General features: G+C 44.6%; 1 protein-coding gene across 2 annotated transcripts in view; it reads left to right on the plus strand.

The window, feature by feature from the left end:
• CCDC68 (coiled-coil domain containing 68) overlaps positions 1-15544 on the plus strand; it is a 28667-nt gene that overhangs the window by 10463 nt on the left and 2660 nt on the right. For both annotated transcript variants that reach the window (XM_035100522.3, XM_088653116.1), the window contains exons 4-11: positions 298-384; positions 3137-3274; positions 6795-6920; positions 7426-7554; positions 10324-10406; positions 11052-11157; positions 12920-13003; positions 14083-14159. In XM_035100522.3, coding sequence (XP_034956413.3) covers positions 298-384; positions 3137-3274; positions 6795-6920; positions 7426-7554; positions 10324-10406; positions 11052-11157; positions 12920-13003; positions 14083-14159 — 830 coding nt within the window. The remainder of the gene's footprint in view (positions 1-297; positions 385-3136; positions 3275-6794; positions 6921-7425; positions 7555-10323; positions 10407-11051; positions 11158-12919; positions 13004-14082; positions 14160-15544) is intronic.

Raw genomic sequence — 15544 nt, forward strand, 5'->3', positions numbered from 1 at the left:
TGCAAGTAGATAAATAGTTCCCGCTCCAGTGGGAAGGTAAATGGCGTTTCTGTGCGCTGCTCTGGTTCTCCAGAAGCAGCTTAGGCATGCTGGCCACATGACCTGGAAGCTGTCTGCAACAAACGCTGGCTCCCTTGGCCTATAGAGCGAGATGAGCGCTGCAACCCTAGAGTCGTCTGCAACTGGACCTAATGGTCAGGGGTACCTTTACCAGGTAAGCACGTAGAAAGGATTGCTGCCTTCGACTTCTAAGAACAGAATATCAATGATGTGACTCCTTTTGCTTTCCTCCTGCAGATTAGATCGACGCTAGCAAAAGTTCAGCCTCTGCTGTGTAGAAATGACTCAAGTCCTGGGGTTGGAAACATCATGCTGGATTCAAAGGTTTGGAAGAGTTTTTGTGCTTAAAATGTATAATACAAGGGCTACGTTGTGTTTGGTTACCTTGCAGTGTGCATGACAGTCACCTTCTTTGTAGAGCAGTGGTGAGGAACCTCAGGCCCGGGGTCCGAATGTGTCCCTCCAGGCTTTTTTGTCTGGCCCTTGTGTTTCTCCTGCCACTGCAGGCCACATTGATCACTGGCCATCCTCAAATGCTTCTGCTTGCCTGCAATGTGCTCTTGAATTCTGGTAATACCTCTTGAAGGACAGACACAGAGAATCGTAGAATTGTAGGAAATGGAAGGGACTCCAATGCAGGGATTTCAACTAGATCATACATGATAGATGGCCATCCAACCTCCGCTTACAAACCTCCAAGGAAGAAGAGTCCACCACCTTTCAAGGGAGTCTTTTCCACTGACAAGCAGCTCCTTTAAACACATGCCTCTTACATGGGAGACACACCTATTGCTCCACTAACTTTTGCCTCTAGACCTGCCTGCCACTGGCATGTGGCCCTGGGAGGGTTGGCCAAGAGAGGAGTGCGGCCCTTGGCTGAATCAGATCCTCACCCCTGTTGTAGAATAAGAAGGCGCTTGCTGACTGATGTCCACTCTTGGCTCCCACAAGAGCTTGTGGGAAGCAAATGCGGACTTTGAGCAGCGCGACTGGTCCTGCCACACCGGGCGCTGTGGGGCTTTGCAACATGGTGAATTGAGCAGAATGGAAGTTGACAGGCGGGGGTGCCAATTTTTGGCCTCTGAAAATTTAAAGACCCAAGTCCGCCAGTGTGGGAAGGGCCATAGCTCATTGGCAGAGCATCTGACTTGCATGCAGAAGCTCCCAAACCTCAGCATCTTCCATTAGTTCTAGGAGAGGCTCTGTGCTTGAAACCCTGGAGAGTCACAGCCAGCCAGTGTAGACAAGGCTGAGCTGGATGGACCGATGGTCTGACTCAGTATAAGCCAACTTTCTGTGTTTTCAGGAATCTTCCTTGCAGGTTTTTTGAAAGCAATGGCCAAATAATTCAATTTCTGCTGTTGTGCTGGCAAAATGGCAGGACTCGCCAATTGTCCTGAGAAGATGATGCTAGAGGATCAGGCTGCTTGTTAACCAGGAGGTCGCAGGCCTCTCAGAACACAAGGCAAGATGAATGTTCACCATGAATGTTAGGGAATTGCGTGTGGCTTTTTGCTGTCTACTGCCGCTGTTCTGCAAACCTAGGCAGAATGGCTTTGCTGCCTGATGCAGAGTTCCAAGCGCTAATTAATCTTGCAGGCAGAGAATATCTTCCTGGGGGAATCAAAAGCTGTTATTTATCAGGTCTATTGTGCTAATGCTTTCAGATATGAAACCCCAGGGAGCTGAGCAAATAGAATATGATTTTTTATTGTTGTGTGTGTGTGTGTGTGTAAAATATAAACACTCTTAGGTCTCACTTCAATGTGGAGATGAGGACAGGGCAAGACCCTTTGGCTTGCAGAAGTAATCTTGGGAACGCCAATGATGCCTGTCTGCCAATTGCCTCTGTGTTAATGTCACAGGAAGCTGATTCATACAAGGTTAGGTGGCTTTTCCATCTGGCCCAGTATTGCTTACTCTGACTTGCAGCCACTCCCCCTGGGTCTCAAGCAGAAGACACTGATATCCTCTCTCTTTAATTAGGGATGCCAACAAAAATTTAGTCTAGAACCTTCTGCCTGCAAAGCACGTGCTCCTACCAGTACTGAGTTATGGCCCCTCTCTGTGTTAATTAGGGTGACTTACACATGTCCTAGGGTTTGCCGATCAGAAGGTCGACAGTTCGAATCCCCGTGATCGGGTGAGCTCCCGTTGCTTGGTCCCTGCTCCTGCCCACCCAGCAGTTCAAAAGCACATCAAAGTGCAAGTAGATAAATAGGTACCGCTCCTGTGGGAAGGTAAACGGCTTAGTCATGCTGGCCACATGACCCAGAAGCTGTACGCCGGCTCCCTCGGCCAGTAAAGTGAGATAAGTGCCCCAGAGTCGTCCGCGACTGGACCTAACGGTCAGGGGTCCCTTTACCTTTACCCTTTACACATGTCTTAACAACCCCCTTGGTTTTTGGGGTACTGAATGACCTCATTTTGTGTCCAGAGTGGCACAGATGCATTGGTCATCAACACGACTTTGTTCAAACCACAGAATGTGAGCAGTTTCCCCACAGTTTTTAGTTCCCTCAACCTCCCTTTATAGGTTACTAGCAGCCTTGTAACTGACACGGTTCAGGAACTCTAAGAAAGCAGAAAAATCAGTGCAGCTTTGAAATCAGTGGTAAGCAGCAGTGCAGTTTTGAAAGATGCAGTCTGCCGTCTTGATTCAAAATGGTGCCCAATTGTATCCAAAGATAGACAAAAACTTGCTCCTTGATTTCAGGAACCATTATTTGGTTGTGATAGCTTACCAGGTGGCCAAATGCATAGTGGGCAAGCAAACACTTTCCAAAACACACATATATAGTTAGTGGAGCACTCAGACTTTATATGTTCCTTGGTTAAATCTCAGTTAGGAATACAATCGTGAAGCACTAGTGCAATCACATTAAGGTTCCCTTTGTTGTGCTTTAATAAACACATGAGCTTATGCACATCCATAACCTGTAGAAGCAAAGCAGATGCGAAGTGAAAACGACAGCATATGTTAATTCTGAATCCAATTAATCTGAAGCAGAATGAGTCCGCAGAATGATAATGAAATGGGGGGAAATTGACCATCATTAACATGATTTCATATTAGCCATATTCTGAAGGATCTGAATTGCAACCTGATCCCAACGCCCTCTCCTCCAGCTACAAGGAGACAGTGGAAAAGATGAACAAAGCAGAACAGGAACTGTCACGTGTGAATAAGGAAAACGAAATTTTAAAGATCAAGGTGTGTCCATGTTTCTCCGTGTAAAATAAGTATTTCTGTGTCCTTGCCTACAAAGAAATCTCGTTTATGTTTTAGCTTAGTTCTGCAAAATATTTTTGGTTCCTTGTCGGTTTTGAAATTGAAAGGACTAGAATATGCAAACGGCTGAGGTGTCAAACCTGTTTCTGGAGCAAAGGGAGATTGCACATTTGAATGCTCCGCCGGGTAAAACACATCTTGCATATGAAAAGTTAGACCTTGGGAAGAAACAATTGAGGCCAATGCTTCACTTGTTTGTTTAGAATCTGTATCCCACACTTCATCATGGATGATCTCAGGGTGCGTAAGGAGAGTTTAAAATACAATAAAATGGAGAGAGAAGGGGCAGATAAACAAAGCAGTCAAAATAGCTCATTTGCCAGAGTGTAGTTCATATAGACATATAGTCATACTGGCTCCTGCTTGAACTACTGCAATGTGCTCTATGTGAGGCTACCTTTGAAGGTGACTTGGAAATTACAACTATCCAGAATGTGGCAGCTAGTCTAGTGACTGAGAGCTGCCGACGGGACCATATAAAACCAGTCCTAAAGGATCTACTCTGGCTCCCAGTGCATTTCTGAGCACAATTCAAAGTGTTGGTGCTGACCTTTAAAGCCCTAAATTACCTCAGCCCAGTATACCTGAAGGAGCGTCTCCACCCCCATCGTTCTGCCCGGACACTGAGGTCCAGCTCTGAGGGCCTTCTGGCGGTTCCCTCACTGTGAGAAGTGAGGTTACAGGGAACCAAGCAGAGGGCCTTCTTGGTAGTGGCACCTGCCCTGTGGAACGCCCTCCCATCAGATGTCAAGGAAATAAACACCTGTCTGACTTTTAGAAGACATCTGAAGGCAGCCCTGCCTGTATCAGGAAGTTTTTTAATGTTTTATGTTTTATTATGATTTTATATTGGTTGGAAGCAGGCCAGAGTGGCTGGGGGAACCTAGGACTCAGCTATACAGCTGCAAATATAATGTTTTAAGTGCATTATACAAATGTGACACCAGATGGCGATGGTGAGCTAATGGCAAATTATATATAAACTTTTTTTAAAAAAAAGCGTTTTCACAGTGTTTTTTTAAATATATGTGCAGATTCCACCCCAGCCAGATGTGCAGGGTACAAAAGTAATTGTTGTTGTTGTTGTTGTTGTTGTTGTTAAAATTCTGGAAAGAAATGAAGGAATTTAGCTAGTGCCAATAAGATAGAGATCGTTGGCACTGTCTACATCAGGTGGATGGGGTGAGAAGGTGAGGGGGGGCATTGCCAAGAAGGATTTCTGGAGGGTCATAAATGCTCTGACTTCACTCAGTGATAGCATTGCCAAGAGGGGCAATATGGGGGAGTGGCATTTGCAGACCAAAACCGAGATACGTAATCTCCTTCCTTGTGTGCTGCTTTCATGCTGGTACATCTACATTTCTTTCTTGTGGGCGAGCATTCAATCGTGCAATTTTTTTCCTCACCCCCACGGCAGTTTGAAATGGTATGATCCAGGAACTTTTGGCCACTGGTCGGCCACTGTCATAACAAAATGCTGGATGAGATGGGCCTTTGGCCTCTTCCAAAGGGGGCTTGTCTCATGTTCTCATGGACGGCAGTGGAAGCAACCCCATCAAGAGTTTGCATAAGCTACCGTACTAGCCCCTGGCCTTGAATGTGCAAGGAATGGTGTGCTTTGCATTAGCTTGGCAGTGTCTGGAGCCACCGTGTGAGGATCTGTGTTGAAACTCAAGATTGCTGTGGAGCATAATGGACATAGCTGCAAAATATTAGAAGTAAACACACGGTAGGGACTGGGCTTTTGAAAGCTTGCTTGCTTGCCCCCCCCCACACCAATGCTAGTGTTGCCACCGTTTTAACTTAAAGCCCCAGCTGTTTTTTTAAAAGCAGGTCTGGGAGGAAGGTGGGCACACTCTTCTTAGTTGCTTGGCAACCCCCAGATGCAGTTGAATAGCTCTTTCCGGTGTTTACTGGACAGCCTGGGCTTTCCAGAGCAGGACAGATGAATTTAAGGTGAAAGTGGAGGACAGGGAGTCCAAACAGCTGTACAACCAAGAGAGTATTACGTAGGAGGAAGGTAAAAAAATAAAAAAATAAAATCAAGGCAGTCTAAATTTCCAACCGTGACATCAATGAACCTCTCCTGCCCAGCCTTGCCCTCTCAGTTAGTCTCCATACTCCATAGCTGCCTGCAGAGGCAACTAATACAGTAATACATACAGTACTTGGATATTTTATCCGTTATGTTGCAATTTAAAGTATCCTTGCCACATTTTGAGTCAACTGCTTTTCAAGAGCAGCTTGCATGCACATATATGCAGAGATGGATATGTGCACAACTGTGGGTGTCCATGAGTGTGTGCGTGTGTGCGTGTGTGCGTGCGTGCCGTGCGTGCACACACACACACAGAGAGAGAGAGAGAGAGAGAGAGAGAGAGAGAGAGAGATAGAGAGAGAGATAGAGAGAGAAAGAGAGAATGTTAACAAGAAGTTTCAGTTGTCTAGATTAGGGCTGCCATGTGTCCACACTTTCCCTGACATTACCAGAATTTCAAAGGTGGATTTGACATCCGGGGGGAATTTCCAAAAGATGGTTTCCTTTTAAAAATAATTTTTTTAAAAAAATTGGCGTGTCCTTGTTTTTACTTTTTGAAATATGGCAACCCTAGTCTAGATCAGGCATAGGCAAACTCGGCCCTCCAGATGTTTTGGGACTACAACTCCCATCATCTCTAGCTAGCAGGACCAGTGGTAAGGGATGATGGGAGTTGTAGTCCCAAAACATCTGGAGGGCCGAAGTTTGGGGATGCCTGGTCTAGATGGAGTGTGGATTCTCTTCCTATTGTCTCTCTTCCACTTTGGCTGCCACCTGGTGGTGGTAGCCAACTATTGCAGCTAAGAATACCTTTAAGCTCCCAGGTGCTAAGCAGAGATGGCAAAGAATCTGATGCTGTCCTCTAGTTTCCTAAGATAGTAAGTTGTATCCAATGGTTGCACGAGGTTAAGGCAGCTCATGCAACTGATCTTTCTCTCCCCGCCCCCAGTATCTTCAAAGGACATTTTTTTCAGAATTTGAGGGTGGCCTCTAATACTCCTGCCTCAGCATGTTTTCAGGCAAATGCCTGAACAGAAATTGTACAGTAGTTTCCCTTCTGTTTGATGCCCATGCAAAGGACTTAGGTGCCTTGGGAAGCAGAGATAACCCAGAATCCCTCAAAGATGAGACACAGCAGAGGTGGAGAAGCTCCAACCCATGCACCACAGAAAGCAAGCTTCAAATCCCCCTTTCCTTTGCTTTTTAAAGGCAGAATTTTAACCTGGTATGCTGTCCAGCTTTGGTTTGGAATATTACAGGGGGTTTGCTTGCTGTTGTTTCATCTTAATATACCCATTTTGCACATGCATCTATTTTACACTGCTGCCATCTACCCTGACTTGTTGGGACTGGATGGCCAACAACATCCTAGATAAGTAATTTTTGCATATTGGTCGTCTCCAGCTTGACGCTTTGAGGGCAGCGGGCACAGAGTCTATGAAGAACATATCGCATAAACTCCAGGAGGATTACAAGAAGCGCTCGGAAGAGCTCAAGAAAAGGCACGAAGGGGCTATTCACGTAATGAAGGTATGATCTTGCATGGTTAAGCAGTGACTGCTGGCTGCTTTGAATAGGTAGTGAGAAAGGGGTTGGCAGCAACGGCACCCATGAGTTGTTCAGATATTGCACTAAAGAGCAGGTTTTCTGGAGAAAGCAGCAGGTCAAAGGCAAAACTGCTCAGATCCATGCCTAGAAAATGCCAGACAAACGGAAGTGTGGATGAGGCCTAAGTGTGGTTCTAAACTAGGGATCGTCTTTGTTTAATGCCCAACCAACTACAATTTGTAACCAAAGTTTGCTCTGGGCTTACCTGTCGTGGTTTGTTCAAGCAAAACAAACCAGGATTCCCAATTCGGACATAACACTAAGCCAGATATTGCGGTTCGTTTGCCCTGGAGATAAGGAAAACGGCACAGATGGTTGCTTTCAAAGTAAACCATTAGCTGTGGTTGATTGCAATGTGTGAAATGAACTGAAGTCGGTTGCGTGTGTACTGTATCTCTGAGCATCGCTTCCTCCTCTCGTACTGCAGGCACGCAAGCTTGAGCAAGAACAAAAGTTGCAGCAAAGCACAGACCATCTCAGTCAGCTGAACGTGCAACTGCATGAGAAGTACGTCCAGATTGAAGAACTGGAGAAACGGGTGCAAAGGATGGAAGAGGTGAGAATCTGTTTCATCAGTTATGTGTGCAGGCTGCTCATTCTGCAATAGCACAGACACCCCACCACCAACACCACCACAATCCCTTCAAAACATGTAACGGGTATTAGAAGCTTCTTATGAGTCCTAGCTTCCAAAAACAAACAAAGATACAACCCCCCCCCCCATTTTTAGTTTGAAAGCCTGTAAGTAGTGCTTGATGAAATTATGCAAGGCAGAAAAGTAGCAATGAATGGTCCTCCCTCCCAGCATGACCAGCTGCTACTGTGACAAGAACAGAGGACAACATAGAAACAGGATACATAATTTCATTGATTGGATTCATATCCTACCCTTCCATCCTCAGGAGGCAAACATATCTACTTTTTATTTTTTTAAAGCATTCTTAAACAATGTAAACCCCAATGTCCACTGGGTGACCATGGGCCAGTCACCATCTCTTAGCCTAGCCTACCTCACAGGGTTGTTGTAAGGATGAGAGAGGAGGAGAACAATTTGCACCACCTTCAGATTCTTGGAAGATAAAGGTGGTAAGGTAAAGGTAAAGGGACCCCTGACCATTAGGTCCAGTCGTGACCGACTCTGGGGTTGCGGCGCTCATCTCGCGTTATTGGCCAAGGGAGCCGGCGTACAGCTTCCAGGGCATGTGGCCAGCATGACTAAGCCGCTTCTGGCAAACCAGAGCAGCGCACAGAAATGCTGTTTACCTTCCCGCTTGGAGTGGTACCTATTTATCTACTTGCACTTTGACATGGTTTCGAACTGCTAGGTTGGCAGGAGCAGGGACCGAGCAATGGGAGCTCACCCCGTCGCGGGGATTCGAACCGCCGATCTTCTGATCAGCAAGCCCTAGGCTCTGTGGTTTAACCCACAGCGCCACCTGGGTCCCTATAAAGGTGGTGCGTAAATGTAAATAATGAAAACAACAACATATGTTAGAGTTTAAAATGTCTAAAACGTATTTCAGGAATGATAGGAATCAGAGTTAAGCATCAGGTTCCCCACGTCTGTTCCGGATATACGTTTTCCTTTTAACTAAAGGTGCATGTGCAGCTGTTTGCCTTTTAAAGCCATAGATTGTTGCTTGAGCATTTCATTTGCATTATTAATAATTTTAATTGAACACAGCAGGTTGGAAAAGCCATTGCTGTGTGTGTGTGTTTTCTAAGAATCTGATCATTGTTCTCTGCCTGTTAAATATATTTCTCTGCACCAGTGAATATGCAATTTTCGCAACGGAAATGGAAAGCTACAAATATTTGCAAGTTTCCCGGTTGTGGGAGGATTCTTGCACGGCCCTCAGCTTGTGCTTGCAGTTGCTCTACAATGGGGGAGGGCTGAGAATCTGTTTTCTAACAAGGGTGCAAACAGGAGACTTTAATTTGCCTTTAAAAAAATCTTGCTGCTCCATTGGTAATTAGTAGAAAGATGCCTGTTTATGAGAGAGTTTTGGAGCTTACAAACGCCTACCATTCTCATTCTTTGTCATCGTTCAAGCACGCTGGCAAAACCCTTTTGCAGAATCCTTCCAGCGTTGCCAGTGAACAATCACCACCTCCTTCATAGTAAATAGTGATTAGCAATGAGAAGTGATTGCAATGAACATATTACTTAAAATCCAAGCATCGCCATCTGTTCCGTTATTAACTTGGAAGTCAATGGGATCACATTCCATTAATAGAGTCTCAGCCAAGGAGTCAGATTGAGAAGACTTTTAAATGTGAAATAATTAAATGTGTAGTGCTTTGCAACAGTTCCAGAGGCTTCTTCCCAATGGAAAATAGTAGAGGAAAACTGGCGAGCCTATTATGAAGTCGTCAGGTGGTCTTTCTGCTGGTAAAAATCTCATTCAGCTAATCTTCCCTGCTTTGCAACTGCTAGGAGAGATTTGTTGAGTGAGATAACAGCCCAGCATATATTTCTTTCTTCATATTTATTCCATATTTATTTCATTTACACCCCACCTTCTTACAGTAGAACTCTCCATGCAGGACACTCTATTTTGCCACTGAATGTTTTAGGGGATGGTGGCTCCTTCACCATAGTTAAGGAAGAGGTCTGAGCTTGCATGTAATGCTAAGCCAGGGTTAATATTAACTAAGGTTTATAAACCAGCTACAAACCTTGGCTAACAAGTGACTGTTAACCATAGTCGAGCTTCTGGGCTGGGTTTGAACATATATCCAAGCCATCGTTTGATAAACCTTGGTGGTCGTGGCTACTCTAGAGTAACTCCGATTGAGTCCAATTTGTCTTTAAAGATTTTATTGAGCAAAATATTTACAGTGCAGAGACAGCTTAAAACATGACCTCTCATTCCGAATCAGAATCCGGCAATGGCGTACGTCTGTTCTTATGCCAGCAAAGTAGTCGGGGCACCCCGAAACGCCTCCCCCTTGACCTGCATCGCAGTGCTCTTCTTAACTCTTGCGCCGGAAGGAGCGATGCCCTCTCAGTCTCCTCCCTGGTTTAGTGTTATGTGCTAAGCAGGTGGTTCATTCAGATCTAGCTGGAGGCATATGTCATTATGCCCTTGGTTGCTTGACTCAGTTCATATGTGTAGCCCTGGGCAGATCTTCTGCAATAATTCTCATCATTTTGGGGGAGAGGGCTTGCTGAATTATGTTGCAGTTGAATTTGGACCATTACATAAAATGAAAGCAGAAATAGGAAATGCAAAGTGATTCTTAGAAACCCTGAAACTTCTTTATTCATAAAAAAGCAATATTGCCTCGAGTGTGAGAGCCTTGTGACTTTGCTGTTTCCTAGGAGAAGAAAACACTGAAAGAAAAGAAACGTTGTTTAAAGAAGAAGCTACACGAGATGATGTCAAACGCTGAAAATACCTCAAGGTTTGCACATAACACATGACTTAAAAAAAAATTATGAGCATTTCTTTAGCTTTTGAATAGCAAAGATAGTACAAACTTTGCAGTAATGTTACAGGTAGGTAGCCGTGTTGGTCTGAGTCGAAGCAAAATAAAAAAAATTCATTCAGTAGCACTTTAAAGACCAACTAAGTTTTTATTTTGGTATGAGCTTTCGTGCATGCTACTGAAGGAATTTTTTTATTTTGCAGTAATGGTGAAACATTATGTTTTGTGTGTGTTGGGCCCTTGCCTAAAAAGAGGCCAGGCATCTGTAAAAAACCAAGGACAGCCCTGCTGGATGAGGCCAAAGGCCAGGGCCGGCCCTACGGCCAGGCTGGGTGGTGCAGGGTATGACTGCGCCCGCCCGCTGGCCGGCCGGTGGTGCCCACTGGAGAGATGCCGGCACTGAGTTCTAGCGAGTTCCAGCTAAAAAAAAAACCCTGCTTATGGGAAGCCCACAAGCAAGACCTGAGTGCAACAGCACCCATCTTGCTTTGTGATTCCTAGGCAAAATGCTGATGAAGATTTTATATAGATTGCTACACCTTTGTTAACCTTCAGTTTTCTACCCTGTAGTGATTTTCCAACATGCAAACCGCCCTTACTTTCCCTTCTTCTCTCTACCAGCTGTGTGAAAGTTCAGACAGAGATCTCAACACTTCAGGAGCAAATTAGCCACTTGGAGCACATGATCCATTCACAGCACCAAAGCTTACACGGTGTGATTCAACAGGTTAGAGCCTTCTAATTATGCCCTAGTAGCAAATTGTTCCTCTGGGTGTGGATCTCTAGGCAGCTAAACCAGCACAACAAAACACACACACACAAAAGTGGGAAATATCGGTGGACATGGAGAGTCCTCAAGGTTTGCAGATGAATAAAAAATACTTTGGGGGGGGATCTTTCTCATAGGGGAAAATCCCCCCAGTGAGCAATGAGGATTCTCGCTGGCCATGGAATGTTGGTTGACTGTTGGGGGACAATAGAAAACCACAACAGAGGGCCATGGAATGGAGTATCCTTTAGAAGGGTATGTACATTTTGTTGTGGAGGATCCCACATCTTTGATTTGTCAAAGAACAGTATCACTTCCTGTTTACTTGGGAAGACTTGCAGAAACAGTTGCATTCCAGATTTTTATTTACGTAACTTAGTTTGGCCAATAGGTCACCATGGCCAAGAAGACTGCATTAATCTCAGCACTAAGAAAGGCTTGCTTAAATGGAGTTTGATCGGGTTTGATAACTGGTGGCTACTTGAATGTACAGTACTCTATCTGTTTAGATGAGGTCTGGAGAGGAACATTTTGTCACTTTGATTATAGCCAGTGAAGTCGGAGTTTTTCATCTGGCTGGCAAGCAAGGATCTATTTACTGTGGAGGCAATTGATGGCACTGGCCCAATCCCCGTTGCTAAAAATCTCTTAAGTCGTCGTCGTCTTCTTAATTAATATATTTATTAAATTTGTATGCTGCCCTCCATCCGAATAATACAGGGTGGTTCACAACATAACAATACAAAATGAAAACATAAAATACATAATAAAAGCAATAACAAAATCAAAAGAAGACCAATATCCCCCCCCAAACACAGTTTCCGACAGCCTATATATTTTAATGTTACAACGAAACATTTAAAAGCACGGAATCACTAGCTTGTGGTGCTAATTGCCATACAGAGTCCACATTTAGTTTAGCTGTATTTGGAGCAGAGGAAATGTAAGGGGGTGTTGGATTACACTGGTGGAAACTCCAGCCAAATGTATTCAAATCTACATTCAAATATTGCACATGCAAAGAGAACGTGACCCTACAAGTACTCATGTCACGTACAGTCATACCTCTGTTTAAGTACGCTTCGGTTTGAGTACTTTCAGTTTAAGTACTCCGCGGACCCGCCTGGAACAGATTAATCCACTTTCCATTACTTTCAATGGGAAAGTTCGCTTCAGGTTGAGTACTCCGTGGACCCGTCTGGAACGGATTAATCCACTTTCCATTACTTTCAATGGGAAAGTTCGCTTCAGGTTAAGTACAGACTTCCGGAACCAATTGTGTACTTAAACCGAGGTACCACTGTACTCTCTACTCTTAAGAAAGCTGACAGTATAGAAATCTACCCCAGTCATATACTCAGAGAAGTGAGGAACCAGAAAACAGTGCTTCACTTGCACATCACTTTAAACCATAGTTAATATTAACTATGGATTAAAGGTGATGGTGTGTAATATGCTGATGTACACTTGCTAAAATCCTGGGCACTTTGGTCCTTCTCTGCTCCTGCTGTTATGCTGCTGGGAACTAAGCCATGGTTTGACATAGCGTTTCCTTGAACCAAGTTTATCTATGGTTTAAAGTTTAAGTATATACTGGTATATGGTTTAAAGTGACGTGCAAACCAGGCTACTCTCATAGGTCTGGGGATGTGATTTAACAAAATTGCATCCGATATATTTTGTTGCTAATTGTATTTCTCCAATTGTATTTTATTTTTAGATTGAAGAACTGAACAACGAACTGAAACATCAAGATGAAAGAATAGAAGGGCTGAAAGAAAAGATTGAGATACTCCAAGCAAAGGTAAAGAAATTACTGTGTGTGGGTGTTTATGGTAATGTTGTGGTCCTGTTGTACAAATCTACAGTTGCTTTTTCTTGCACAACTGAGAGTGGTTCTCCTCATTAAGCAGGCCAAGTAATTTTGGACTGTGGAACTTCAAACCATTGCAGTGGAACTATATTTTTGATGCTTCCTCGTAGAGAAAGTTCAGTGCAACTAGTAAATTCCCACATTGGTGCAAAAGCTGTGCTAAACTTTCCTGGGTTTCTATAGTATGTGAAATTCTGAAGGAGTGGAATTTTAAGAGTTTTGCTATAGACAAACAGACGGTACTGCTCTTTGTTCATCTAACTGGGTTTGTAGCATCTCAGGGGTGCTGGAGTGTTACTGAAACTTAACAGTTCCTACAATCAGCATTTCCTCCTTCCTGGTAGCATCCCATTTCCTTGTTAACACTATGCAAAAGGCCCTCTGTTTGTGGAATACTCTTCCCTGAGATGCTCGCCTGATGCATTTGTTACACATCTTCAGGTGCTAGCCAAAAGCATTCCCCTTCTCCCAGGCTTTTGGCTAATTAAACAATCTATGGCCTTTCAAACTGTGGAGGGTATTGTTTTCATTTGTTGCCATGGTATGGGTTGTATGGACGGCATGGTATTTTTATATTGTGAACTTCCCTGTGATCCTCAGATGAAGGGCAGTACAGTGGTACCTCCGGTTATGAACGGGATCCATTTTGGAGGCCTGGCCGTATCCCAAAAACTTCGTAACTGGAGGCGCCCTTCTGCACACACACTTGCGATGCACAGAGCGCTTCTGCGCATGCGCGCGCGGCAAAACCCGGAAGTATACACTTCCGGGTTTGCCGCGGCTGTAACCCAAAGATTCCGTAACCTGGAGGTTATGCAACACGAGGTACCACTGTATAGAAATTTAATAAATAAAATTATTATTATCATCATTTAACCAAGCTTATTGTCTAGTTGAAAGTTTTCACTACCATTTAGATAAATGAATTTGGCATGTACTCTACCTGACTTCGCTTAATATTTTGCACTCGGATGAAATAAACCATGTGTATTCTTACCTCCCACTTCCAGAACAAAGAACTAAAGTACAAAGTGGAATTCTATTCCAGCCAGTCGAGACCAAAGGCCTCTAAAGCTGTTTCAGCAAAGTAAGACTTTTTTCAAAATAGCAATCCAGCAGTTTTCTTGTTATGCAATTGCTTTTCGTTTGGATATTTAAGCAGCAGTGTATTGAGATCACCTGAGTTCCCCTGCCCCAATCTCTCCCCTGGTCGTGAATTTCTGAGCTTTTAGAGAGGATGGAAAAAATAGTGTAAAAGAAAACATGTGGCATCGAGCATCTCCTACATCATGTTTTGTTTCTGGCACTGCAGAGGCCCCTCGCCACAGAAAACCAGTGCCAGCCAATATGGTCAATGATCAAGAATGATGGTTGTTCCAGTCCAATGACATCTGGGAGGCCACATACTGTATTCTCTGTTCTCGACATAGACCAGGGGTGAAACTAGGCTTTATTTCACCTGGGTCAAAGACCCAGTTTGGCGCACCCCCACCCCGACGCATTTATATACACATGCAGGCTGGGAGCCTCAATGACACCACTCTTGAGGGTTCACCTGCGGCAAAAAACACAGCTAGCCCCAGGCTGCGCATCTGGTCCTGTAGGGGCACAGTTACCCCATTCAGGACCAGGGAATTCCCCACCCCTGCCCACCCCTTATCCCCCAGAAATGGTACTTCTGTCTTGTCTGGATTCAACCTCAATCCGTTAACCACCATCCACCCTCCAACCGCCTCCAGACACTCACGCAAGACATTCACTGACATCACTGCATGGATTATATCCTTCTAGTACAGGCATCCCCAAACTGCGGCCCTCCAGATGTTTTGGCCTTCAACTCCCATGATCCCTAGCTAACAGGACCAGTGGTTGGGGGAGATGGGAATTGTAGTCCAAAACAGCTGGAGGGCAGAAGTTTGGAGATGCCTGTTCTAGTACAATGCAAAATTGAAACTATCTGGTGTTTTGCGCTCTATTCCAATCTATTTAGTGAGGAAGCAATTCATCGCCTAGATACCGAGGGACGTCTTTCTTCACAAAGTGGCAAGATCTTTAAAAGGCAGCTGATAACATTTGTTTGCTGTCACAGTCCAAACTCAGGCAGTCTGTTACTTTGCACAGGAACTGTGCAAGCCCCATGGCTTATTGGCGTCGGCCAGCTATTGGAGGAAAGGGTGTCTTCCTCAGTGCCATTTTGGCATGATGCGCTCTTTGGTCAAGCCATCCAAACGAAGTACAAGTGAAATTGCCTGCAGGCTGCCACTGAAGCCACATGAACTCTTGGTTCCATTTCAAAAGGGCAGATAAAAATGAATGTGTGCAAGAGGCCCGCCATGCTGATGGATGTTGCGTGCAAATTCATCACAGCTTTTCATTTGCTGATTGGTTCTGAAGCGTGGCTTTCTTTCCTTGTGATCTGTTGCTAGTTCATCCAAGGTCCATCCGTCTTGCCCATCCTTCTGTTCTGACTGA

Source organism: Zootoca vivipara, chromosome 10 (genome assembly GCF_965207765.1).
Source record: "Zootoca vivipara chromosome 10, rZooViv2.hap1.1, whole genome shotgun sequence".
In the NCBI taxonomy this organism is placed as follows: domain Eukaryota; kingdom Metazoa; phylum Chordata; class Lepidosauria; order Squamata; family Lacertidae; genus Zootoca; species Zootoca vivipara.